Raw genomic sequence first — 27881 nt, forward strand, 5'->3', positions numbered from 1 at the left:
TGTGATAAATTACATTGATTTTCTAATGTTAAACCAGTCATTTGTTGTGGGGGGAACCCACGTCATTATAATACATATTATATATCATTGATTTTGAACTGCTTGTATTTTGTTGAAGGTTGTACATCTGTGTTCACAAGCATGAACTTATGATAGTGTCCTGAAATTTTTCTGTCTTGTAATGTTTCAGAATGTTATTTTATCTCTAGATGTTTTTTCGAATTTTCCAATGAAGCTATCTATCTATCTGGCCCTGGAGTTTTCTTGGGAAGGATTTTAGTTCTGAATGCATTTTCCTTAGCAGATACAAGTGTGTTCAGATTTTCTGTCTCTTGTTACCTAAGAGGACTAGATAACATTTGATTTTTTTGTGTGGTGATTGTCAAGCACTGATGGAGGGATGTTTCTCACAGAGGCAACCTTGCAAGTGAGCAGATGTCAAAATTGGAAAACAATTTATGTACTAGTTTGAAAAATATTTTTAGCAAGAATAGTAAAAGAAATAGAGAAGATTATAGAAGTTATACATGAACTATAGAAGATAAAGAGCCACAATGTTTATAACCAAAATAAGATAATTGAAATATGATACTCAGGAATAAAAGTAGAAAAAAAAGAAGTCTGTTGAATCTAACAGAGAATACAGTTTCTCTGCTGGCATTAAAATGCTTTTGTTTTTTACATTATGTATCTTCTCACTTTTAACTTATATTCTTTTTAGCTTCATGGCCTTGCTAAACTTCTGGTTTGGCCACCAGTCTTTTCCCATTTCCACTTCAAGCTCCTCTACTTGCTTTTCTATAAAATCTTAGAGGTGTTGAATCATTAATCTTAATATATAAGAAAAATGAAATAGGCATCCTTGTTTTGTGCTTCTCTGGGGGACCTTTTTACATAAGATTTGGGACATAAGAAATAGTACTACTTTATCTGATCCTTCTTTGAGGCCGTCATTTCTTTCATAGGAACATTAATTTTTAGTCCCTGTTGTCTAAGAGTATGCATTACATGTGAGATTAACTGCCCCAGCAAGGATGCATTGACACATAGTCTGGATGTGTCAGGGAAAATGTGTATTTCCTGGTTTGGGCATTTGACTGAATTTCTTTTCTAGTTGTTTTTTGTTTCATCTAAATATGAAAATGCAACAAAAGAATTTAAGAGTCAAAAAGCGATAAACTCTGGATTTTTAAAAGTAGAGGTTAACGTGGGTATCTGTTGTTTGAGGGCTACATACCAGTTCACTTGAAAATCACATATTCTTACCACCCAGGAAAGACTTTGGACTTTCAAAGTTAAGAGCCATTGGTAGAAAGTGCTTTGGCTCAAATACAAAAGAGCATCTTAGAGATGAACTGGGATAGGAAACAATTGCTGTTGGGTACTGCAAACCTGTGATATCAGTAGACATACTACATCTCTAAAACACCACAGGTTCAGTCATTTCCTGGTGTCTTTCATTCAGATCACTTTATTCCTTTATGTTATCTATCTGGCCACTATAGTAATTTGAACTAATGATTCCTGCATTTTTGTACTCCAGTGTGTAGTATACTGCTGCTCTCCATAGAAGATATGCTCTAATTTAATAAAAAAGAGATTTATGTTAGATAATTAAATAATGCAGCTATTTTTGAAGTGCTTTGTAACTTTATCATAGTTAAAGCCTCTAGAAAGTTAAATATTGCTTCCTCTGTGTTTTGGTAATGATTGAAATAATTCAAGTGTCTTGTGTCTTTGAAAGCTACAACTGCCATGTGTTACCTACCTGGGTCTTTGGAAAGCATGGTCAGGAATCACTTCATAATTTTCTGTTATTAGCTTTTGCTAGAATGGAAAAGCTATATGTGGTATTTCTTACTATTGAAATGAACCAACGGATGGTTTTTTCTTTCTTTTCTTTTTTTTTTTCTTTTTTTCTTTCTCGAGACAGGGGATCTCACTCTGTCACCCTGGCTGGAGTGCAGTGATGCGATCTCGGCTCACTGCAACCTCCACCTCCCAGGTTCAAGAGGTTCTCCCACCTCAGCCTCCCGAGTAACTGAGACTGCAGGCTACGCCACCATACCTGGCTAATTTTTGTATTTTTTTGGTAGAGACGGGATTTCACCATGTTGGCCAGGCTGGTCTCGAACTCCTGAGCTCAGGTGATCCACCTGCCTTGGCCTCCCAAAGTACTGGGATTACAGGCGTGAGCCACTACGCCTGGATGACGGTTTTTGCTTATTTTTCATTTTTGCTTTTTACCAGGTTTTTATTCTTCTATGGGTGAATTTAAAAGAATAGATGTAAATTAGGTTGAGAGATCTGAGATAGTATGAGGACATAGTCTTTTTGCACTTATTGGAAAGCCTCTGGTTTTATTATTCACAATCAAATTTAGACTGTATGTAATTCTTTAAAATAGTAATCTGGGTGTGGTGGCTTATGCCTGTAATCCCAGCACTTTGGGAGGCTGAGGTGGGAGGATCACTTCAGGACAGGAGTTTGAGACTAACCTGGACAACATAACATCCAGTTTTTTAGCTGATGAATAAATTCTCTCTACCAAATTCTGATATACAAAGGAGTGACTATAAATTACACATAATCACTCGTAAATGGAATGCTGATTGGCTTGTTTCGTTTTTGAAGTATTTTTCACTTTCTTTATTTTGAAGCTTCTTCTCAGCCTGTCGATAACCATGTTAGCCCATCTTCCTTCTTGGGCCAGACACCAGCATCACCAGCCAGATACTCACCAGTTTCTAAAGCAGTGCTTGGAGATGATGAAATTACAAGGTAAGGAAGTTAACGTTCGTTCTTCTTACATAAAATCAACTATTAAATTGAATTTTAATCAGCCATGTAAGATAGCCACAAGTTTTAGGACTAAAAAAATTTATTGACAGTTAGTGAGCTTACAGCTTAATTTTTTCCTTTGAAGGATTCATTGAAGAGCCTGAAATATAAAAATGTTTTATTTTTCAAATAAATTACTGCTCTTTTTCTAAAATTAATACTGCTTTTCTTTAAGGCTTGGTAAATTGTTCTTAGGAATTAACTTAGTAAAACTAAGTTAAGAAAATTTTCATGCCTATTTTAAAGTAACATTTTATATGTTCCTTATCTAACATATACCATAAAAATATTGCAGTTACTTGATTTGTGTTCAGAATTCCACAAGTGGTGGTTTGGTTTGGTTTGGTTTGGTTTGATTTTAGCAGCAGTGTCTTACTGTGTTGCCCAGGCTGGAGTGCAGTGGTATGAACGTAAGTCACTGCATCCTCGAACTCCTAGACTCAGGCTCCCCTCCCGTATCTGCCTCCCTAGGTACTAAGATTACAGACGTGAGCCCCTTTGGCTGGCTGGTGGGTTGGTTTGTTTGTTTGTTTGTTTGTTTGCTGTATATCCTTGATACTCTGACACACAAAATTTACTTTCATCTAAAATTACTAACTGCACTGAAATTTATAGATTAACTATCTTTTTAGTCCCAAAGAATTCTAATGAGGTAGAAAAAAATGGGAGAAAAAGCATTGTAGATCTTTTTCATATTATTCAATATAGTAATAAGACACTGTACAGGTTGCTTTATAATTTGTACATGTTTTTTATATTATAGATTCAACATTAAAATATGTACAAGTAATGTCTGTTCTTAACGTTTATTGGTTACATTATTGTTAGCATTATTATTATTTTTTAGTTATCAGACTCCTGATTCTAGGCAATGATCTTAAGGACAGATAAGAGTGCTTTCACTTTTCTTTCATAAATAATTAGCAATGTTGGAAACTTAATAGGTTGTCAGTAATTGTGTTTGGGACAAAAATTAGCAGAAAGAATAGTGTTCTAATTTGATTGTAACAGGAATATCCAAGGCTGCTAGTCTTCAGGCAGTGCTTCTAGAGTGACCTTTCATTGCCATTTATTTTTGTTACTTTCTAACAGTGCCTATTTAAGGCAGTAAAGAGGGAAACTATAATAGTGGATGGCTTATCTAGTGTTTAATCTCTTTGCATATTTTACAAACTAAAAAATAAGTTATATTTGCACCTTGATTACTGTTCCTCATGCTTCTTCACTTGAACTCTTGTCTAGAATATTGCATTGGACTTTGAAGTATTATTGCATAACAAGACGACCTGTTTTCATACTTTTCTGTGAAAATCAGGTGGTTCATTACTGGATATATCTTCTTAAAATGGTGTATATTTTGCCACTCCCTTTTGATAATCACACTACTTTGTAATAGTGAAGTACAAAATCTTTCCAACATTACAAGTTCTTCACAATTTGACCTTAAGCAGTCTTTCAGACGTTACCAATATCAAAAAAGTAAAAAAAAATTCACAATACACCTAAACTTTGGTTCTAAAGTTTATTTTTTAACAGCTTTATTGAGATATGATTGACATACCATAAATTTCACCTAGTTAAAGTATACAATTCAATTTGTGGTATATTACATCAGTTTTTAAAAATTGTAGTGAAATATATGTAACAAAATTTGACATTTTAACTATTTTTAAGTGTACAGTTCAGTAGTGTTAATTGCATTCACAATTTTGTGCACCCATCACTATTTCCAAAACCTTTTCATTACTTCAGACAAACTCTGTGACCATTAAGCAGTAATTAACCTTTGGTAACCTTTCATCTACTCTTTGTCTCTATGAATCTGCCTATTCTGGATAGTTTATATAAGTGGAACCATATAATATTTGTCCTTTTGTGACTGGACTGTTTCACTTACAGTAATGTTTTCACGATACACTCATTTGTTAGCATGTATCAGAATTTCATTTGTTTTTATGACAGTACTGTTCCATTATACATATGTGCCACGTTTTGTTTATTCATCTCATGATGGGCACTTGAGTTATTTTCACCTTTTGGTTTTTGTGAGGAATGCTATAATAAATACTGACATGCAAGTATCTGTCCAAATCACTGCTTTCAGTTACTTGGGATATATACCTAAGGGTGGAATTGCTGGGTCATATGGTAATGCTATCTTAGCTTTTCGAGGAACCACCAAACTGTTTTTCGTAGTGCCTGCACCATTTCATATTCTCATCAGTAATGTATGAGTTGTAATTTCTTTACATCCTCATCAACACTTGTTATTTTGTTTTGTGGGGTTTTTTTTATAGCCATCCTAGTAGACCTGAAGTATCTCATTATTTTTATATCTATTTCCCTAGTGACTAATGAGGTTGAGCACCTTTTCATGTGCTTGTATTATTTGAAAATCAGAGTGTATTTTCCCCTGGAAATACTGTTGAATTTCAGCTGAGTATTTTTTAATCAAGTATAATTTCCTAATATAAAATCCTAATTCATACACATTTTAAAGCATGATAGCAACACTAAACCCAGAATTCATCATCTAATACAGGAAATAAAACATCACCAATATGGTAAAACCTACCTGTGCCCCTGCAGATAGGTTTTAATTATTTCATATAAAAAGCCTGAAGATGGGCAATTCTCAGGTTGGTATAGCAACCTTAGGCCCATGGTGTATTTAGTATACTCTTGGTTTCTCCTTCCTGACTATAGTATGTCCAGACCAGTAAAGGGATTGTATTACTCAGTCGTGTGGGGTTTTGTTTGTTTTGTTTTGGTTTTTGAGGAAAGGAAGGTAGCAAAGACGCTTTGTCCTTGATAAGGTTTGTCTGTCTTTAGAAAATGACAGTAAAATTTCCCTTCGTTTACCAGAGGCTAGAATGGGGTTATACTCTCACCTTAGCAAAGGGGCATGGGATTGCAATGTCTCGCTTAGGTTGGTTACAGTTCATCCCTTTGAGACTGGAGAAAGGGCCTACCTTCTCTAAGACAAAAGGATAGCTGCCTTTTAAACATGTAAGTAGGGGGAGTGATTGCTTTGAAGGTAATAAAGTGTGTGCAACATCAGCTTTTCATGAGTATGTGTATTTCCTGATAGGCTCTTATACTATTTTTAAATTTCCACTTTTTTTTTCTGTTTTGGTTTCATTTCTGTTTTATATAACAAGTTTTTTTGCTTTTATGTAAAATTAGATTTTTTCCTTTGATTTTTAGGCTTAGAATCTCTTTATCCCATAGTTTTAGGAAAACCATTTATATTTTATCTAGCTTTCTTTGTAGTTTGATAACATAAAAATTATCAGTAGGTAGTTCTCACTGATAGAATGTCAGGTTTTATATAAAATTTCCAAGATACTCAATATTTTTTTAAATTTTAGGGAACCTAGAAAAGTTGTTCTTCATCGTGGCTCAACGGGCCTTGGTTTCAACATTGTAGGAGGAGAAGATGGAGAAGGAATATTTATTTCCTTTATCTTAGCCGGAGGACCTGCCGATCTAAGTGGAGAGCTCAGAAAAGGAGATCGTATTATATCGGTAAGATGTGTTAGTCAGGATCATGTTTTTATTATTTTCACTGGACCTATTTTTAAAGCAAGGTCTTTTTTTTAACATCCTAAAGTAACGGGGTTAGCTTGGTTATCTTCTTACCATTTTACAGCTTAATTGTAGAATTGTAGTGTCAGAGAATATATTATTGTATGATAGGTTTTCTTTTGATATTTGACTCTTCTAAGGGGTCAGTTTTTATAAATGTGCTTGAAGAAATTATGTGTTCTCTATTCGTTGACTGGAAAGTTTGCTATGTGTCTATTAACTCAAGCTTGTTACTTGTGTACTTCTTTATACTTTAATCTGTTACCTTCTTGATCTATCTTCTTGATCTATTGAGGTTTTTAAAGCTATCCAAATACGATTTTTTTAAAGCTACCCAAATATGGGTTCAGCAGTTGATCCTCATAGCACTAGCTTTTTTTAGTATGTCTTTTGAAATTGTGTTATTAGGTACACATAGTTTTATAGTCGTTATCATGTAATGAACATCTTGATTTATAATAGTGGTTTTGCCCTAGAATCTCTATTGTCTAATGTGGCTGATTTTTTTTTTTTTTTTTGGCTTGATATTTGTGTCATCTTTTCTCCTCTTTTTACTTTCAATTTGTGTGCTTTTGTTGTTACCTCTACAATTTTTGGCTAAAACTTACCAATAGTTCTATGTGACACACAGACTTTGGGAAACTTTAATTCTAAATCATGCCACGTCTAGTATTTTACTTCTGTTTCATGTTTATACCCATAAATTGTAATTTTTATTTTTGTTTATTAAAAGTTAATCCACAGGTCATACAATTTTTGTTTACCATCCCATCTTGTATCTTCCTCCTCCTGTGTTTCTCAGTGGACTACTAACGGCATTTGGATTGGACAGTTATTTGTTTTGTAGGACTGTCTTGCTCTTTATAGAAAATTTCCCTTTCTTTCTTTTTTTTTTTTTTTTTTTTGAGATGGAATCTCGCTGTGTTGCCCAGGCTGGAGTGCAGTGGCACAATCTCGGCTCACTGCAAGCTCTGCCTCCCGGGTTCAGGCCATTCTCCTGCCTCAGCTTCCTGAGTAGCTGGGACTACAGGCGCCGCCACCACGCCTGGCTAATTTTTTTGTATTTTTAGTAGAGACGGGGTTTCACTGTGTTAGCCAGGATAGTCTCGATCTCCTGACCTCGTGAACCTCCCACCTCGGCCTCCCAAAGTGCTGGGATTACAGGCGTGAGCCACCACGCCCGGCCAAAAATTTCCCTTTTCTCAAAGTTTTCATATACGTGCTAGTAGATGTGCATGCTACATGCGAGTAAAACTCCCTAGTCATTGTAAAAAGCAAAAATGCCTTTCAAATATCTAAATGCACCATAGTGTGCAAGCCCTTGGTTTGTGCTTTCAGCAATGGTTCCTTAATCGTAACTATTCTAGACTTTATCTGAAAGTATCTTTATTTTATTTCACTTTAAAAGTTAGTTCAATCTAGAATTACAGGTTGATAGCTGTTATCTCTCAGTGTTTTGAAGATACTATTTTATGTTGTCTGGCGTGTTTTGTTTCTATTTAACAAAAAAGGTCTACTCTCTTATTTGTAGGTGATTTGTGAGGGGGTGGTTTCTGGTTGCTTTTAAGATGCTTTGTCTTTGATGTGTTGCAGTTTCACTAAAATGTGAAGCTGTGTCTGTGTGTAGCATATTATTTGCTCTGTTTGGAATTCATTATGCCTACTGAATCAGAGGAGTCATGTCTTTCATCAATTGTAAAAACTTCTTTCATCAGTTCTGGAGACTTAGCCATTGTCTTTTCAAATTTCGCCTTTCCCATGTTGTATGTACTCTGTCCCTAAACTCCTATGAGTGGATGTTAATCTGTTTTTCATGTCTTTTAACCCCAATTTCATAGTTACAACTCTGTCTCCTTGTAGTTCAAGTTTATAAATTTTCTTTTCTTTTTTCTTTCATTTTTTTAAGAGATAGGGCTTCAGCACATTGCCTGGGCTGGAGTACAGTGGCCATTCACAGGCACAATCATAGAGCACCATTATAGCCTCAAACTTGTGGGCTCAAACGATATTCCTGCCTGAGCCTCCCAAGAAGCTGAAACTGCAGCAGCTTAAATTTTCTTATCTATATCGAATCTGAAGCTATATCTTATCTATATCTTACCTATATCTTATCTTAACTGTATCTTATGTATATCTAATCTGAAAGTATGCCTTATCTCTATCTTGCCTATATCTTAACTGTATCTAATCTGAAACTATGGCAGCTTAAATTTTCGTGTCTATATCTAATCTTAAAAGCCACAATTTTAAGATGCAGAAATTGTCAGCTTGGTTCAAAAAAGCAAGACCAAACTATATACTTTTTATCAGAAATTTGCTTTAAATATAAAGGCTCATGTGTTGTAAGTAAAAGAGTGAAAGAAGGTATACTATGCAAATAGTATACTAAAGCTACTGTTTTAATATGACACAAAATAGAATTTAAGACAAATAATGTTATTGTACGTAGATTTCATAATTATAAAAGCAGTGAGAATTATGAAAGTGTCATTTCATCAAGAAGACATACCTAGTAATATTTTCAAAATATGTGCAGTATAAATGATCAGAACTGAGGAAGGAAATGGACAAATCTGCAGTCACATTTGGAGATTTAAATGCCCTCTTCTTTAATTAATAGAACAAGCAGACACAAGGAAAAGAAGAAGAATCTCATATCTTACTTCATGTCGTATAGAAAAATTAACTTGAAATGGACCATAGAACTAAACTTCTAAAAGAAAACATAAAAGAAAATCTTAGTGAATGTGGATTAGATAAATTTCCTAAATAGTACCAGAGGGCTACCAAGTCAGTTCAATAGAGAAGGGAAGATCTTTTTAACAAATGGTGCTATAATACTTAGGTATCTGTATATAAGATTATAAACCTAAACCAGTCTTACTCCAGACATAAAATTTAATTCTACATGGATTATAGATCTAAATGTAAAACTCAGAACCATAATCTTCCTAGAAGAAAATATCAGAGACTATGTTTGCAGGCCTAGAGGAGATAACAGTTCCTTGAACAAAATGCATAAAACACTAACCATAAAGAAGATGACATTAAGAAACCAAGAACGTTGGGTGAGGTGTCTCTTGCTTATAATTCCAGTGACTCAGGAGGCTGAGGCAGGAGGATCGCCTGAGGCCAGGAGTTTGAGACCAGCCTGATCAACATAGCAAGACCCATCTTTTAAAAAACAAATTTTTTTTTAGCCAGATATAGTGGTGGACACTTGTAGTCCCAGCTACGTGGGAGGCTAAGGCAGGAGGATCACTTGAGCTTAGGTGTTTGAAGCTACAGTGAGCTTTGATCCCACCACTGCACTCCAGCCTGGGCAACAATGCAAGACCCTGCCTCAAAAAAAAAAGATAAAAAACCAAATAGGCAAACCACACAGTGCTAAAAAAATATTCTCAGCACATACATGACATACTACTTATATCCAGAATATATAAATATCTCCTACAAATCAACAATAAAAAGATGAGTAACCCAATTAAAAATACACAAAAGACTTGAACAGATACATCACAAAAGATATGTGAATGGCCAGTAAGCACGTGAAAAGGTGCTTAACATTAGGCATCAGAGAAGTGCACAGACCACGATGAATGAAGAGGTTTGTAGGGATTCGAATAAGAGTGATGTAATTGTTCTATATTTTGATTGTGGGTGGCTGCACGAAATTCACATTTGCCAAAACTTAACTATACACTAAAAAAGATTGAATTTGCCTAGATAAAAATAGGTATTCTTGAAGTCATAATGAAATACGATATCCCACTTAGTTGAACCACAAAAGAAAAAAACAGCATCATTCACTGATGAGGATCTGGAGCAACTGCAACCCTCATTGACTACTAGTGGACATATAAAGTTGTATATACCACTACAAGAACTTTTAGGAAGGTTTTTAAGGAGTTAAACATACATCTAATCTTACCACCCAGGTTTTACCCAGGACAAATGAAAGCGTATGTCGACAAAAACACTTTGACAAAAACATTCTTAACAGCCTTATTCATAATCATCTAGATCTTGAAATGACCCACGTTTCCATCAACAGGAAAATTGCTCAATTGTATGTTTACACAATACAATACTACTCAGCAATTAAGAGGAACAACTGCTGAAACGCAAAACACATAACAAAAATACATACCGTATAATTCCAGTTACATGATCATCATGAGCGGGTAACACTAACTTGTGCTGTAAGTCAGAAAGCGGTTGCCAGTGATTGGGACTGACTATAGAAGTGCACAGCTGAACATTGATGGAAAAGATACATGTCTTGTTGGGGGTAGTGGTTTCATGATTTATACGGTAAGCAAAATCCTTTCAGCTGAGCTGTTCAAATGTCTACATTTCATTATAAAATATACTGTAATTTATTAAAGTAAGTTACAGTATGATAAGGAAAAGTTAGTGGTAAGGAATGGACTTAAAAAATAAATATTGTTGAGCATATTACCTAGTTATTTAGGGAAATAAAATTAGCTTAGAGCCTCACTTCACACTTTATGTCAAAATAAATTTTCATTTAGCCTAGAGTTCAGTAATAGACGTTTTTAAATTGTCCATTTGGAACAACTTTATATAGGTCATTGCCACAGTGCTAAAGTGTGTGAGACCAACCAGCTCAACCTAGTTCGCCCAGAACAGTCATGGTTTTAGAACTGAATGCCCCATGTCTGGAAACCTTTGGTCTCAATTCTAAAACTGGAAGTCTCAGCTAGTCCAGGGAAGTAGCTCACCCTAATGTGAGTGCAGTTAAATACAGCATTATGTTTAGCAGTATGCATCAGTAACCTTAAAATTTCAATGCTTACTGAACTTCTCTAGGGAAATGCCCTGAAAGCACTAGGGAATAGTAGACCAGTCAGAAAATGTAAAAGGAAAATTGGAGGAATGAATTCTCCATAAGGCCTTTGAAAACCTCCAGTGTATTCCTTGGAACCAGAAGGCCACACACACGTTCAGGGCTGTGCGCATGCTCAGGAAAGACCAGAAAAGGCCTTAAACTGTCACCTCTGCCTGATCATGAGCTTCTGCGCAAGCGGTTTCAGGCAGTTGTTAACTCCTTATCAGAGTATTACAAAGTGGGCCCCCGACATGCACATGTAGCCCTTGCGGACGATTTATAAATTTTAGGCATTTAAGGAAATATCTGTTCAGTCATTAACTAACCACTAAGCTAACCAGAGAGAGACTTCAGTGGCCAGATACGACAAAGAATACGGACTTTGTAACATTAAGAAAACTCACTAACAGACAGCAATGACAAGCCTAGATAAAAGGACAGTTCTGCTATCCACAGTTGCCATATTATATTTATTTTAAATGCCTATTTTTCATCACAAAATTGTGAGGAAAGCAGAAAAAAAGGTATGGCCCCTGTGCAGGAGAAAAACACAATCAATGGATATTGTTCCTAGGGGAGGTCAGACATTGAACATACTAGACAAAGACATTAAACCAGGTATTTTAAATATGTTCAAGGAATAAAAGAAAACTATCCGATAGACTGAAATGAAAGTAAAGGAACAATATCTCACCAAGTAAAAAATATCAGTAAAGAGTTAGAAATTATATGTAAGAACCAAATAGAAATTCTGGAGTTGAAAAGTACAATAACTTAAATGAAAAATTATCTAGACAAGGTCAACAGCAGATTTGAGCTGGCAGAAGAAAGAATCAGCAAACTTGAAGATGGGTCGATTGAGATTTTGATGCTGAAGAACTGAACAACAGCAAAAAAAAGAAAGAATGAAGAAAAATTAACAGCTTCAGAGACCTATGGGATACTATCAAGTTTACCAACATAATGGGAGTGTGTGAAGGACGGGAAAGAGAGAAAAAGGAAGAAAGAATATTTGAATAAATACTCACCCAAAACTTCTAAAACTTGATTAAAACCATTAATCTAAGAACCTCAATGAACTCCAAGTTGAATTAATTTAAAGAGATCTACAACATAGACACATTACAATCAAACTGTCTCAAGCCGAAGGCAGAATATTGAAAGCAGCAAAAAGAAATAAGTCGTCACATGCAAGGGATCCTCAACAAGATTAATAGCTGATTTCTCATCAGAAACCGTGGAGGTCAGAAAGCAGTGAAATAACATATTCAAAATTCTGAAAAGAAAAAAACTTTGTTGACTAGAACTCTATATCCAGCAAAACTGTCTTTTGGAAGCAAAGAAGAAATCGGGACATTGCCAGGTAAACAAAAGCTGAAGGAGTTCATCTCTCAAAAACCTGCCCTATAGGAAATAATAAAGAGAATCCTTCAGACTAAAATGAAAGGAAACTAGAGAGTAACTCAAATCCACACGAAGAAATAAAGAGCATAAGTAAAGGCAACCACATGGGTAAATATAAAACAACATACGGGTATTATTTTATATGCAATTCTTTTTTTCTCCAACCTGATTTTAAAACAACTGAATAAAGCAATAATTACAAATTGATGTGCACACATTGTATAAACATATAATTAATATGACACCAGCACAAGGGGGTAAATAAACTAGGTTCTCATAAAATGTTTGTTTGTTTACTTGTTTATTTTTAGAGGTAGCATCTCACTCTGTCACCCAGGCTGGAGTGCAGTGGCACAATCATAGCTCACTGCAGCCTCAAACTTATTCACTCGGGCAGTCCGCCTGCCTCAGCCTCCCGAGTAGCTGGGCTGCAGGTGTGCACCACTACATCCAGCTAAATTTCTTTTCTTTATTTTTTTAGAGATAAGTGTCTCTCTGTGTTGCCCAGCCAGGCCTCAAAGTGTTGTACTCAAGTGATGCTCCTGCTTCAGTCCTCTTGCCTGAGCCACCTGAGTCACTGGGATTGCACTCGGGAGCCACCACCTCTGACTTTAAATTTTTACTTTACAATCCAAGATAACCACTAAGAAATAAATGACATGGGAATTAAAATGGTACACTAGGAAATATCTAATATAAAAATAATGCAGTAATTGAGGAATAGAGAAAGAAAAGACATAGAACAAATCACCAAATTAAGTAAATTCTACATTATCAGTAATTATATTAAATATAAATGGATTAAGCACTCCAGTTAAAAGGCCAAAGATGTTGATAGAGTAGGTTAAAAAACAGAATCCAACTATACAAGGTCTACAAGAGACACTTTAGACTGAAAGACACAAGGTTTAAAGTAAACAGGTGGAAAAGATACATTACACAAAAAGTAACCAAAAGACACCTACTGTGGCTATACTAATATCAAAGTACACTTTAAGAAAAAAATTATTACTAAAGGCAAAAGACATTTATAATATATATCATTATATAGTCGTAGATGATATATATTTTATAGTTATATACTCTATAATACATTTCTAGAAAGACATAAACTATTGAAACTAACTCAAGAAGAAACAGAAAATTTTAATAGATTTAAAACAAGTAAGGAGATTGAATTAGTAATCAAAAACTTAAAAAACACAAAAATCCCAGGACCAGATGGCTGCACTGGTGCGTTCTGCCAAACATTTAAAGAATTAACACCAATCATTCACAAACTCTTCCCCAAAAGGGAATAAGCAATGAGGAATGCTTTCCAGCTCATTCTGTGTGGCCAGTAGTATCCTTATACCAAACCAAAGACATCACGAGAAGAAAAAACTGCAAATCAATATCCCATATGAATATAGATGTAAAAATCAACTAAATAACAACCTGGATCCAAACAGCATGAAAAAGGATGATGTACCATAACCAAATGGAATTTATTCAAGGAATGCATGGTTAGTTCAACGTAGAAAAACCAAAAAGACACCATCTTAATCAAGGACATAAAGCACATGATACCTCAGTAGACACAGAAAAGCAATTGTCGTAAACCAACAGCTTTTCATGATAAAAACACTGAATAAACTGGGAGTAAAAGGGAACTTCAGCCTGATAAAGGGTATCTCTGGAAACCCTGTAGCTGACATCATACTAACTGGTGAGACACTGAAAGCTTTCCCTCTAAAATCAGGAACAAGACAAGGGTATCTGTTCTTCCTACTTTGATTCAACATTGTCCTGGAGGTTCTAGAATTTAGGCAAGATTTTTTTAAAAAAGGCTACCAGAATAAAAAGCAAGAAAACTATTTCTATTTGCAGATGACATAATCTTGTATAGAAAAAATCTTAAATACAACAGCAGACTCTCAAGCTGATAAATGATGTCAGTAAATTTGCAGGATAGAGAAAGAAAAAATTCATTTATAATAGTATCAAAAAGAATAAAATAAATAAATTGAAGTATAAATTTAAGGACATGGATAAGCAAAAGTGGCAAATCCATTTTTAATGGATTTTAGTGGAGCATTATTTAGCCATAATAAGGAATGAAGTACTGATACACGCTCCAAAGATGAACCTTGGAAATGTGTTAGTGAAAGAAGCCAAGCACAAGTGGCTCCATATTATATATCCCATTTATTTGAAATATACAGAATAGGGGAATTCATATGGTTAGAAAGTAGAATCGTAGTTGCCAGTGATGGAGAGGAGACACAGGAGTGACTCAGTGGATACAGAGGTTCTTTTTGGGGTGATGAAAATATTTTGAAATTAGGTGGTGATGTTGGTTGCACAACCTTGCGAATGTACTAAAAACCACTAAACTATATGCTTTAAAAATGAATTCTATGGTATGTGAATTATTTCTCCATTTTTTAAAAAGTTGGTGTAAAAGAAAAGAAGTGACTCTAAGGCTATTTATGCAAATACATCTCTCGGTACTGGAATTCTAAAATATCCTTAATAATATATCTTCAATTGAAATGTTCAGTGATAGTCTGGAAAGTCTTTAATATGTAGTTTCGTTCAACAAATTATGCTCTTAAAAAGAGTTTGGTGCACAGAAATAATTCATTAACATTTTTAATCTTTTCTACAATAATCTATGAAAATCTTTCTTTATATTTCTTGCCTGGCTTGTTCTCCCAGGAATTAGGAAGATTTTCTTTATACACTAAGTAGAACTATTTATAAATTGTATTGAGTTTTATATGGCCATCCTCTGCTGGAGATACTGTCTAATAACCACATTGTTACATTTGTTTATATTAGGATTTTTAGATTTTGGTTTTCATTGAGGGAGTGGCAGGTGGTGGTTTGAGACAGAGTGTCTCTCTCTGTCACCCATGCTGGAGTGCAGTGGTGTGATCTCAGCTCACTGTAACCTCCACCTCCCAGGTTCAAGTGATTCTCGTGTCTTGGCCTCCTGAGTAGCTGAGACTACAGGCATGCGCCACCATGCCCGGCTAATTTTTGTATTTTTAGTAGAGACAGGTGTTTGCCATGTTGGCCAGGCTGGTCTGAAACTCCTGGCCTCAAATGAACTACCCACCTCAGCTTCCCAAAGTGCTGAGATAACAGGTGTGAGCCACCATGCCCAGCCTCAAGGGGTATGTATTTAAATTTAGTTGCATAATGGTTTCTTTTTAGATAATATAAAACATCAGATCTTTATATGGTTAAAATATTCTTTATGTAAATTTATGATCCCAAGAATTTCTGGGCTCATAGTCAAATTTTTTAAAAGTGATATGTGATCTTTAACAGATTTTAGATTAGTACTCAACAAGTTTTTATGTAAAAATTGCATGATGATCGTTCCTTTCCAAAAATTTTCAGTGAAGGTCCTGAACATTGCTGTATTCTATTCATTGTTGGTTCTTAATTTTTTTTAATTCAGTATTTAAAGCTTATTACATTCAAGTATAATGCTTCCATGAATGTCCTCTTAAGTTTGTCTTATTGTGGAAAAGGAACAATCTCTTAAGATAATGTACCTTGCACTATGTATATATATGCGCGCAAAGTATTGGCAACCTTTCAGAAATAAGAATTAAGTTGCCTCTTCTTCTGGAGTAGGATTGCACCTACTGGTAGAATTGGATAATTATTTCACCTAAGGAAGGGCTCTTTATTCAAAAACTGACTCCTGGTTCGTTTAATTAACATTTATTCTAATTAAACCAGTCCTTGAAATCTGAGCTGTTTTAATATTTCTAAATAATAGCTTTCCTATTATACCAAAAGAATGGAATAAAGTTTGTACAGGAAGAAAAATAATTGGAACTGAGTTGAGCAGCAGGCATGAGAATGTGGCAGGAGGTGAATGGATGCTACAAACAAGATGACTTTCCCTCCCAGTACTTGAGTTCCTAGTAAAATAGAGAATATGCGAAATGATGCCGCTTGATTTCTCAGGTTCTCGAATTAAGGCGCATTTCTCAGTGGATTGAGACTCAGCCTTCTGGGGGAACATGTTTCGGTTTTACTCACTTGACAGTAAGGAAAGTGGTTTTAGTAAATAAAATAGCTTTGAATGATAATATTTTGTTTTAGTACACAATGTATTTTTAGTCAATCAGAACAGGAAACATTTTAGTGGTCAAGTTATTGCGACTAATTTTTTAATACATGCTTACTCAAAGAATAGACTATTGTGATTTCTAATCAAAGTGATTCTTTTCTCCCAAATTAAAATTTGGTTTGATTTACAGGTGAACAGTGTTGACCTCAGAGCCGCTAGTCATGAGCAGGCAGCAGCTGCATTGAAAAATGCTGGCCAAGCTGTTACAATTGTTGCACAGTATCGACCTGAAGGTAATAACATTCTTATTGTCTGTAGTTATTGCTTATTTTAGTTTTTAAAATTCTTCCTCTTTAATAATGTTTAACTTCCAAGCTTCCTTTTTTGTGTTGGTTTTTTTTTTCTGATTTGCTAATCTAGTATTTGTTTAGTCTGAACCTAGTTCTTTTTTGAAATCAAAAGTTGTTTGTTTTTTTGGTTTTTTGGTTTTTGAGATGGGGTTCCACTGTTGTTGCCCAGGCTGGCGTACAATGGCGTGATCTCAGCTCATCCCAACCTCTGCCTCCCAGGTTCAAGTGATTCTCCTGCCTCAGCCTCCCAAGTAGCTGGGATTACAGGCGTGCACTACCACATCCAGCTAATTTTTTGTATTTTTAGTAGAGACGGGGTTTCTCCGTGTTGGTCAGGCTGGTCTCAAACTCCTGACCTCAGGTGATCCACCTGCCCCAGCCTCCCAAAGTGCTGCGATTACAGGCATGAGCCACTGCACCCTGCCAAAAGTGTTTTTTAATGAGGTGGGAACTGGCATCCGCAAGCTTAACCCACATAACCCCATTATGTGGGTTAATTTAACTGTTTATTTTTTTTAATCTGTTCTGTAACTGAAGACCTATCTTTTAATGTTCCTTTTACTACTTTATTGATCTGAAAAAATAATAAAAACCATAAGCAGAGATACTAATAATGCCCAAAAAATCAGGTCACCCAGATTTTTTCTAGTTTTTGAATTAGGTTATAATTATTAATATCAAGATTTAAGACATGTTTCTAATAGCTGTTACTGCTGTTTAAAATAAAGAGAAGAATGCCAAGTTTGGGGTGTAATGTGTGTCTAGATGGTAAAGTATCATGGGTGTGACCTTACTAAGTTCCTAGGGGAAGAAGATGGTAATGGAAAATTTGAGGTCATGCCGTATTACACATATGTAAGACTCTGGTGTACATCAGCATAACCACAACCCCCGTAAAACCTCAGTGGAATTTAAAAAGCTTAAATACCCAAAAGAATACATAGCGTATTTGTTGATGCTCGTAAACAACATAATGAAGAAGGAAAAAATGATGTGAGTAAAGGAGCTAAATGAATAATTCCATAATTTATCAACTAATTACATTCATATTTTTTGAAGCAGAATTTGTTTTTTTAATCTAGTATGTTTTTTAGCTGATCACAGTAGCATGTTGAGCATTGCTTGGTCGGTCTTAAGTATAGGAGATTCTGTCTAAACAAGGGAAAATTTGTTTAATTGGGAGTAAATTCTGAATATTAATTCACATTAACCAGACAATAGGGACTAACATATGAAGTCAGAAGGTCAATTCATTAATTTTTGTGAGAAACAAATCTGCCAGTGGGACCCCATGTACTTTTATCTTCTGGCCAACACATTCCACCCCGTAGGTACACTATATGGAAGCCAAGTTACAGTCACTCGTTCCTTAGTATTATAGACAGCCTCTCATTTATATAAGGAATACAAACTTTTTAGGTGTGGTTACGGGTAACTTAATATCTGCTCCCTGACCTCAAAACACACAGAACACACAAAAGCAGTAAGAAAAACAAAACATACACACATGCTCCTACCCACACAACTTCACTTCATATTTACTAAAACTAAGAAGGTCGGTATAATACCTGGACAACCAAGTGGAGGTAAAGACTCCTTAAGCAGCTGAGATCTTGCAGAAGCCACAAGGAAAGAGGGGAAGAGTTAAAATATGGAATGTTAAGAATGCTTCGTAGTGTCAGAAATTTAGGGTATGGTATAAAATTGCACCTCTTAAAGGTGAGGGGCTCATTTTTGAGGTATAAAAACAGGAGCCTTTTTTATTGCAGGTCTTGGGAAGTAGGGTGAGCAGGCTGGAGCAGAAGCCACTCATGATGTGGTTTGGTTTAGAAGAGCAGAGGACCCATATTTGGATAAAGCAGCCTGCCTCTGTAGGATCAGATAATGTGACAGTATTTGGGTTTTAAAACCTCTAAAAATGTCCTGTGCCTCCATCTTTCCTGTGCCCGTAGACTCTGAAATAGCTACTCTAGCAAAGTAGCAAAGTAATAAGTACTTTTTTTTTTTTTTGAGACGGAGTTTCACTCTCTTGCCCAGGCTGGAGTACAGTGGTACAATCTCAGCTCACTGTAACCTCCGCTTCCCTTGTAGGTGGGATTACAGGCACCTGCCACCACGCGCAGCTTATTTTTATATTTTTAATAGCAACGGGGTTTTGCCATGTTGACCAGACTGGTCTCCTGAGCCTTAGGTGATCCGCCCGCCTCGGCCTCCCAAAGTACTGGGATTGCAGGTGTAAGCCAACCACCTCCAGCCCCAGTAATAAGTAATTTAAAAGTAGCCTCACATTCATACAAAGATAATAAGAAGAGGTGGGGAAAAGCTTAGTAACAGATTAGCTACACGCACATACAACACAAAAACATTAACACAAATCAGATTAAAATTTAACCTTAATGTTGTACAATTTATGCATTCACTTTGAAAGAAGACCACAAAGTAGAAATGTAAGAACTATAGGAAAAGATGACTCAATAACCAAAAAAAATTACCTTTGAGCTGGCAGAACCCAGGAGAGAAGAAAGCAACCAAGTTAGTGAAATTAGGCCACAAACAGAGTCACTGCAGAAAACCAGGAGACATAGAAGATACAATAGAAAAAGGAGACAAAATGAAACCGAGAAAATCCGAAAAGATTAAAAGAAAATGTTAGCAATGGAAGGTAATTATTTGTACAATATATACGTAATTAGACTTTCTGAAGAATAATTTTAAGGAAGAGAATAAATGTCTTAAATTATAATTCAATGCATTCAAGAAAACTTTCTTGAAATAAAAAGAAATAATCTTTGTATTAAAAGGGTACAGCGTAATATAGGGAAAATTGACTCCGAATGGCCAAAACTCAGACATTCTTGTTAATGTTTATTAAGAAAGAATTTTTTCGGACCCAGGCAAAAATACCAAGTCATGATACAGGAGGGAAAATTGGTTGATAGGAAAAACTACTCTAATGCTTAGTGAGCATAGTACAGAACAAAAATAGTTAATTCACTTGTAATCCCAGCACTTTGGGAGGCTGAGGCAGGAGAACTGCTTGAGTTCAGGACTTCAACACCAGCCTAGACAACAAAGTGAGACCCCATCTCTACAAAAAAATCAAAAATTAGCCAGGCATGGTGGCACATGCATGTGGTCGCAGCTACACAGGAAGCTGATGCAGGAGGATCACTTGAGCCCAGGAGGTTGGGGCTGCAGTAAGCCGTGTTCGTGCCACTGCAGTCCAGCCTGGGCAGCAGAAGGAGACCCTGTCCAAAAAAAAAAAAATCATTAATTTTTACCATTTTTATAGTTAGTGGCTCTTAAGTTTAATTTACCCCTATATGTACTAGATACACTTTCCACTGATAGTTAGCAAGGGTGGGCTACTCTTATCCTAGGTTAGTTATTGAATGGGCCCAGGAATTTCCCTCTCACTATCTTTTACTGTGCTTGTATTGTTTGGTCTTTCCTTCTTTATTCTTTCTTTTTTGCTTCTTTTTGTGATTTCTGCACTTTTCTTTTGTATGAGCCTTTCTAGATGGTACTCTTTTTATTTAGTTTTATTCAATACTTTCACCTATTCTAGTATAGATGAAGCCATTTTTGTATCAAGGAGAATTTGCATTCTTTGATTATTTAAATAGCAACTATTTAGTAGATACATCTATGTTTCAAGGGTTACTCTTATGTTGTGTTACTCTCACATATGTGTCTTATTTCCAGACATCTGAACACCACACTTATATGTCCTATTTGATTTCTTTAGCTGTATTTCTCAATGTGTTTCAAATTTAACGTTTATGAAATTTAACTTTTTTTACTAGCTCAATAAATGGCACCTCCATTCGTGCTTAAACCAGAAGCTCAGGAATCATACTTGACTCCCTCCCCATTCACAACCTCTCAGTCACAGCCACTAGCCTAGCCAGAGCCACCATCATACCTTACCTGAATTACTGTAAAATCCTCTAACATGTCTCCTCACTTCTTTCTTAATTTTCTCCAATACATTCCCTATTCCTCAGCCAAAAGGATCATTTTAAATACAAAAATTGAGTTGAATTATTCCCCATTTAAAACAATATCCATTTTACTCTTAATAAAACCCAAATCCTTTAATAGGCCTGCAAGTTTCTTTGTAATTGTACACAGCACAGCACATACGATTTTACTTCATGCCTTCCACTCTTTCCTTTGCTCCTTAAGCTCTAACCATACAGGCCTTTTTTCAGACCCTTGGCTGTACCAGATTATTTCCTAATTCTCTGCTCGTTCTCTTCTTTCTTAGAATATTTTTCCCCTGTTCTTTTGATGGCTAGTTTATCTGTCCCATTCTCATGCTTCTATAAGGATGTACCCGAGACTGGGTAATTTATAAAGGAAAGAGGTTTAATTGACTCACAGTTTCAAAGGGCTGGAGAGACGTCAAGAAACTTATAACCATGGCAGAACGGAAAGCAAACATGTCCTTCTTCACAAGGCGGCAGGAGAGAGGAGAGTAAGAGCCAAGTGAAAGGGGAAGCCCCTATCAAACCATCAGATCTCATGAGAACTTACTGTCACAAGAATAGCATGGGGGGGAACCACCCTCATGATTGAATTACTTCCCACCGTGATCCTCCCACCACATGTGGGGATTATGGGAACTGCAATTCAAGATGAGATTTGCGTGGGGACAGAGCCAAACGGTATCAGCTAGTTCCTTCTCATAGCACTGATATTTTTACTTTATAACAGTTACACAGTTTATAGTTACATGTTTATTTAGGTGTCTATTATTTAAGGCTTGCTGTATTCTCATAAAATACGTAGCAATATCCCTATTTACAGAGGATGAAGTAGACTTAGATAACAAAGTTAGCAATAGCTAAGATTCATACCCAGATCTGTTGCCTTCAAAGTCCAGATAGTTTTCACTGAGAATATCTTGATGAGTCTGGTGAAGTGATGTATGCTGTATTCTTTTACCACGGCTATGGTACTTTTGCCTAATGAAGGCAAAGTAAGTACCAGCGGAGCACAGAAGACAGGCATTGCCTTAGAAATTTAAAAGGAGGGAGATTATATTGCCTGGCTGATAAAAGATACCATAGAGTGGGATCGAGGCGTAACTGGGAACCTAAGAATGGATAGGATTTAGATGGGCAGAGAGAAAAAATGACATCGTAGGTGAAGAATAATAGACGACCAAAGATAGGAGAGTTAAAATTTTAAAGTATGTTTTGGGTACTTTAAAAATTTACCTGTCCTCATTGCTGTATTGCTGCTTACCTATGTCTGCTTATTAATCATTGATACTATGGCTTCATATTTTGTTTTAATATTATATATTTTTAACAGATGTATTTTTGTTGTACAGCACATTTTAAAGAAAAAAACATATTTTAGATTATCAAAGCATAACTACTATGAGGGCCGAAGATAGAAGTTGAAGAGTCATGGCCGGGCGCGGTGGCTCAAGCCTGTAATCCTAGCACTTTGGGAGGCCGAGACGGGCGGATCACAAGGTCAGGAGATCGAGACCATCCTGGCTAACACGGTGAAACCCCGTCTCTACTAAAAAGTACAAAAAACTAGCCGGGCGAGGTGGCGAGCGCCTGTAGTCCCAGCTACTCGGGAGGCTGGGCCAGGAGAATGGCGTAAACCCGGGAGGCGGAGCTTGCAGTGAGCAGAGATCCGGCCACTGCACTCCAGCCTGGGTGACAGAGCGAGACTCCGTCTCAAAAAAAAAAAAAAAAAAAGAAGTTGAAGAGTCAAATTTTCTTTCTCAGTGAGCTCGCTATTTTAAGAAGTACAAAAGGAGTCACCTCACACTCTGATAATCATCATCTTGCAGTTAGTATCTTTCCTAAAGGCTTGGGATTCTCTACCTTATTGATAATCTTACATGCATACAGACAGACAAAGAGATAAAGGTAAGCTTTTGGTAGAATTAAGTTTTTTATCTTTTAGGATCTATGGCTTGCCTTACTAGTCTTCCAAAAAAGTACTATTATGGGTTTTTGAGCTTATATACTTTGAACTTTCTTGACTTGGATTCTAATTATGAGGAAAAATAATCTTTACAAGACATATGAAGGAACATTATCTTCTAACTCCTGTCAGTTTTATTAATTCCAAAGGCAAGGAATAATTCACTTTGAGGGGGGCCTTTACTGTTAATCTTTTTGTAGAATCGTTATCAGAAATTAGCTGGACGTGATGGCTCATGCCTCTAATCCCAGCACTTTGGGAGGCCTAGGTGGGAAGATTACTTGAGCCCAGGAGTTCGAGACCAGCCTGGACATGGCAAGGTCTCATCTCTACTAAAAGTTTTTTTAAAGTTTTTTAATTAGCCATGCATGGTAGTGCACACCTGTAGTCCCAGGTGAGGCAAGAGGATTGCTGTGATCTCACCACTGCACTCTCGAGCCTCAGCGACAGAGTGAGACCCCATCTCAAAATAAAAATAAAGAAACATGGGAACTGGAAATATAATACTGTACTTGTTTTGGACTCCATATCCCAAAGTTATAAAATTTTATCAAATACTTCCTAGTCTATAGTTTAAGAATCTCTTGGCCTGGCAGAGTGGCTCACGCCTGTAATCCCAGCACTTTGGGAGGCAGAGGCGGGTGGATCACAAGGTCAGGAGATTGAGACCATCCTGGCTAACACAGGGAAACCCTGTCTCTACTAAAAATACAAAAGCAAAATTAGCCAGGCATACTGGCGGGCGCCTGTAGTCCCAGCTACTCGGGAGGCTGAGGTGGGAGAATGGCGTGAACCCGGGAGGCCGAGCTTGCAGTGAGCCGAGATCGCGCCACTGCACTCCAGCCTGGGTGACAGAGTGAGACACTGTCTCAAAAAAAAAAAAAAAAAAGAACCTCTTGTGATAGAATATAATGGTAAAACTGTATGCCATGCATGGTACGAACCATGTTATGTTTATTAACTCTTAATTCCCAAGATAATCCTCTAAGTAAGCACTGTTATCCCCATTTTACATTACAGTTGAATAAGCTACACCATAAAGAGACTAAGTAATTTGCTGGTTACACAGCTGTTAAATGGTTAAGATTTCTTCTAGTTCCTTTTAAGGGAAGAAAAACCTTTTCCTCCACCCTTGTATGTTCAATAACAGGGCCTGCGAATTAAACTGACAGAAAAAACAGATTAACATGAAAAAAAAAGTTTCTTGTATATGGATGCAAGAGGCAACAAAAGAAATACTGTAGCTAGCTTGTAGATAAAGTTAAAAACTTGTATACCTAATCTAGTAGGGAAAAGGAAGGAGGGAGAAACAGCTTTTATTGGAAAAACACAGACATTTCTTTAGGAAAGACAGGTTTTTAGGAGAAGAGATGGGGGATGAAATTTGTGGTAACGTTTGTCTGAACTGGTATGAGGGGTCTTTCCATTCTTCGGGGCCATCAGACCTCTCAGCGAGGGTATTTATGGGAACAGCATTTCTCAGAAGCTGCACCTTTTGGTCAGTTTAGAGAAGCTCCAGGAAGGCTTGTTCTCTGCATCTGTTAAATCTCAGATACCTTCAGCTTAAAATAATCTCTGTGGCAACTCTGGGGTTCTTGATGGGTCTCCATACCCTGTTCTCACTCTTTCAACTACAGCTAAACTCTTGGAGTCTCTAACCTCAAATATTTAATCTTATTGTTCCTCAAGAGTATTAGGCCAACTTTCAGAGCTTATATGTCAATCTTTTGTTCAGAAATCATTAATTACATTGTAATAATACCATAAAAGAAATAAAGCAGAAAGAATTAAACTCAATATATAAGTTAAACTTACTTTCTCTTTCCCCTAGGTTAGGTCTTATATTTGTGATGTAGTTTATTTTCACAAGAAAAAAACTGTTTGGTGTTATAATCCCTATTTTTGCAAGTGACTGAAGTCTAGAAAGGTTAGGCCATAGTCACTTAACTTTTCTGCGCTTCAAAGCTTTGATTGAAATCTTGAGTTACAGAGGTAGATTTCTAACACACAGTGTCCTGACTTTATTTTCATTATTACTTCTTATACCAACCAAAGGGAGAAGAGGTAGAGATAATCGGGGGAGATTGCAGTGGACTAGTGGCATTTATTTGCAGGCATTTGTCATTTCTTATGATTTTCGTAGAAGATATGTCCTTAAATTTTTTTTCAGTCTCCTGCTTTCCCACTTTCCTTGCTGTATTTTTCTACACGCCTGTGCTAAGTTGACCCTTCAGTCTCCTGCTTTCCCACTTTCCTTGCTGTATTTTTCTACACACCTGTGCTACAGCTGACCCTTGAACAACACAGGTTTGAACTGTGAGTGTCTACTTATGCACGTGCTGTTCAACCAAACTGGGATAGAAAAATACCGTATGCCTATCGGATTCCACAAGGCCTCCTGTTAGACTTGAATACGCATGGGTTTTGGTATACATGGGGTTCTGGAACTAATCCTCCGAGTATACCAGAGAGCTATTGTACTTAAAACAACTAACTTGCCTTCTTAAAAATAGTTTTCCTTTTTCTTCTGTAGGCCAATTTGTAGTATCCATCCTCTTGAGAGTTATTTCTCTTGGGTTTAATATCTGTGTTTAATCTATTTTATTATAGTTATAAATGAATGTTTTCCTTTATAGGGATTGCATGTTAAGAGACTGAGGAAGTCCAATTTCCCCCATACCTCTTCTTCACTTTCCTCCACCTTTTTACTTCTAGTGTGGAGGTGAAAACAAAGGTTAAAATTTGAAAGGGGAGATCAAATGAAAAAATCAGCTTTTAAATATCTCTCCTCGTATAAGCGCACACATACTAACTTGTAGCCAGCATTTCAGATACTTCCTAATATGTTTCATGACAAGAAATACGGTTTTGATACAGGAATTTTTAAGATGTTGAATGGAGAAAATCTCTTATGTAAAATTACAGCTTTGCTGAGTTTTGATGTAATTTCTAGGAGAGGAATGTAAATGACAACTGAAAAAGGGATGAAACTTTTCTGTCAAAATAAAAACTTAAGAAAATAGGTGTGGTAGTTAGCACTTTGGGAGGCTGAGACAAGAGGATCACTTGAGCTTAAGAGTTCAAGATCCCCTGTAGGACACCCTGTTGCTGCAAATAATTTTTTAAATGAGCTGGGCATAGTGATGCATGCCTGTAGGCTCAGCTACTTGAGAGGCTAAGGTAGGAAGATTGCTTGAGCCCAGGAGGTCAAAGCTACTATGAGCCATGATCGTGCCACTGCACTCCAGCCTGGATGACAGAGCAAGACCCTGTCTCCAAAAAAACCTTAAAAAGAAAAAAAAAGGGGGTAAAGAAAAAAAATATATTGGTGGGACTGTTTAAGAAAATATACACAGAGCCGGGCGCAGTAGCTCACGCCTGTAATCCCAGCACTTTGGGAGGCCGAGACGGGCGGATCACGAGGTCAGGAGATCGAGACCATCCTGGCTAACACAGTGAAACCCTGTCTCTACTAAAAAATACAAAAAAACTAGCCAGGCGAGGTGGCGGGCGCCTGTAGTCCCAGCTACTCGGGAGGTTGAGACAGGAGAATGGCGTAAACCCAGGAGGCAGAGCTTGCAGTGAGCTGAGATCCGGCCACTGCACTCCAGCCTAGATGACAGAGCGAGACTCCGTCTCAAAAAAAAAAAAGAAAATATACACAGAATGGGTAAAATGTGGAGATTGATAGGACTGAAAGTATCGATTGAAACAAAAGGAAAAAGTTAGAATCTTAACTAGGTAAATGAAATAGAAGGTTTAAAGGAAAAGTAACTTTAAAATGCTGAAGTATGTTTTGAACATATAGAAAGGTGGCTGTGAGGAATTGTTAAGAGTAAGGCAAAGACTTGGCCAGGCGCAGTGGGTCACGCCTGTAATCCCAGCACTTTGGGAGGCCAAAGCAGGCAGATCCCTTTTAACCGGGAGTTCAAGACCAGCCTGGCCAACTTGATGAAACTCTGTCTCTACTAACAAAAAAATTAAACAGGCATGGTGATGCACACCTGTAATTTCAGCTACTGAGGAGGCTGAAGCACAAGAATCGCTTGAACCCAAGAGGCGGAAGCTGTAGTGAGCCAAAATTGCACCACTCTGCTCTGGCCTGAGCAACAGAGCGAGGTGGGGTAGGTGGGAAGACTAAGCAAAAACTGTGAATATGAAGATCTGAATACAGTGAAAGAAATAAGTCACAAATTTAAGAAATTATCAGGAATTGACTTAGCTCTTCAGTGTCTTAAATTTTTAATATCTGAGACTATGTTAACTGCTTTGTAGTAGCTTAGTTACTCATTAAGAAAGGATATTTTCTGCGTCACTGTAAAAAGTAATGTGTTCTTTTTACAGAAAGCTTTTAAATCTCTAAAATGCAGACTATTTTAAATCACTAGGACTTCTGTTAATCATATCAGCGAAATTGCTAAAGCTGATAGCGCCGCATGAGACGTGATACGCATCTTATTTAAAACGCATCGCAGAGCTTTTAAAGTAGTAACGAATTAGCAAGCAAAGCGTGAAGGGAAACGAGGAACTCAGGGCTAAGGAAGCACAGAAGTCTCTCTTGTTTCAGGCGCGACAGCGTACTGGCTTGGGAGAGCCAGTTAAATTTTCAGAAATTTTCCAAACTAAAACATAGCCTTTATTAAAAATAAAATTATACAGAAGTACAAATAAGTTACATTTAAAATAGTAAAATTAAAAACAAAGGTAATAAATATTGAAAAGTCATCACTTCCTAGTTGTTTTCTAGGAAGTAAAATAATAGAAACATAAACCAGTGGGACTAATAGAAAATACAAAAAGAGGGCTGAACGCAGTG

General features: G+C 36.5%; 1 protein-coding gene across 39 annotated transcripts in view; it reads left to right on the forward strand.

Annotated features, from left to right (window-relative positions):
* DLG1 (discs large MAGUK scaffold protein 1) overlaps positions 1–27881 on the forward strand; it is a 279291-nt gene that overhangs the window by 193735 nt on the left and 57675 nt on the right. For all 39 annotated transcript variants that reach the window (XM_031663922.1, XM_031663915.1, XM_031663919.1 and 36 more), the window contains 3 exons: positions 2661–2781; positions 6213–6369; positions 16951–17053. In XM_031663922.1, the coding sequence (XP_031519782.1) occupies positions 2661–2781; positions 6213–6369; positions 16951–17053 (381 nt within the window). The remainder of the gene's footprint in view (positions 1–2660; positions 2782–6212; positions 6370–16950; positions 17054–27881) is intronic.

Source organism: Papio anubis, chromosome 2 (genome assembly GCF_008728515.1).
Source record: "Papio anubis isolate 15944 chromosome 2, Panubis1.0, whole genome shotgun sequence".
Classification (NCBI taxonomy): Eukaryota; Metazoa; Chordata; class Mammalia; order Primates; family Cercopithecidae; genus Papio; species Papio anubis.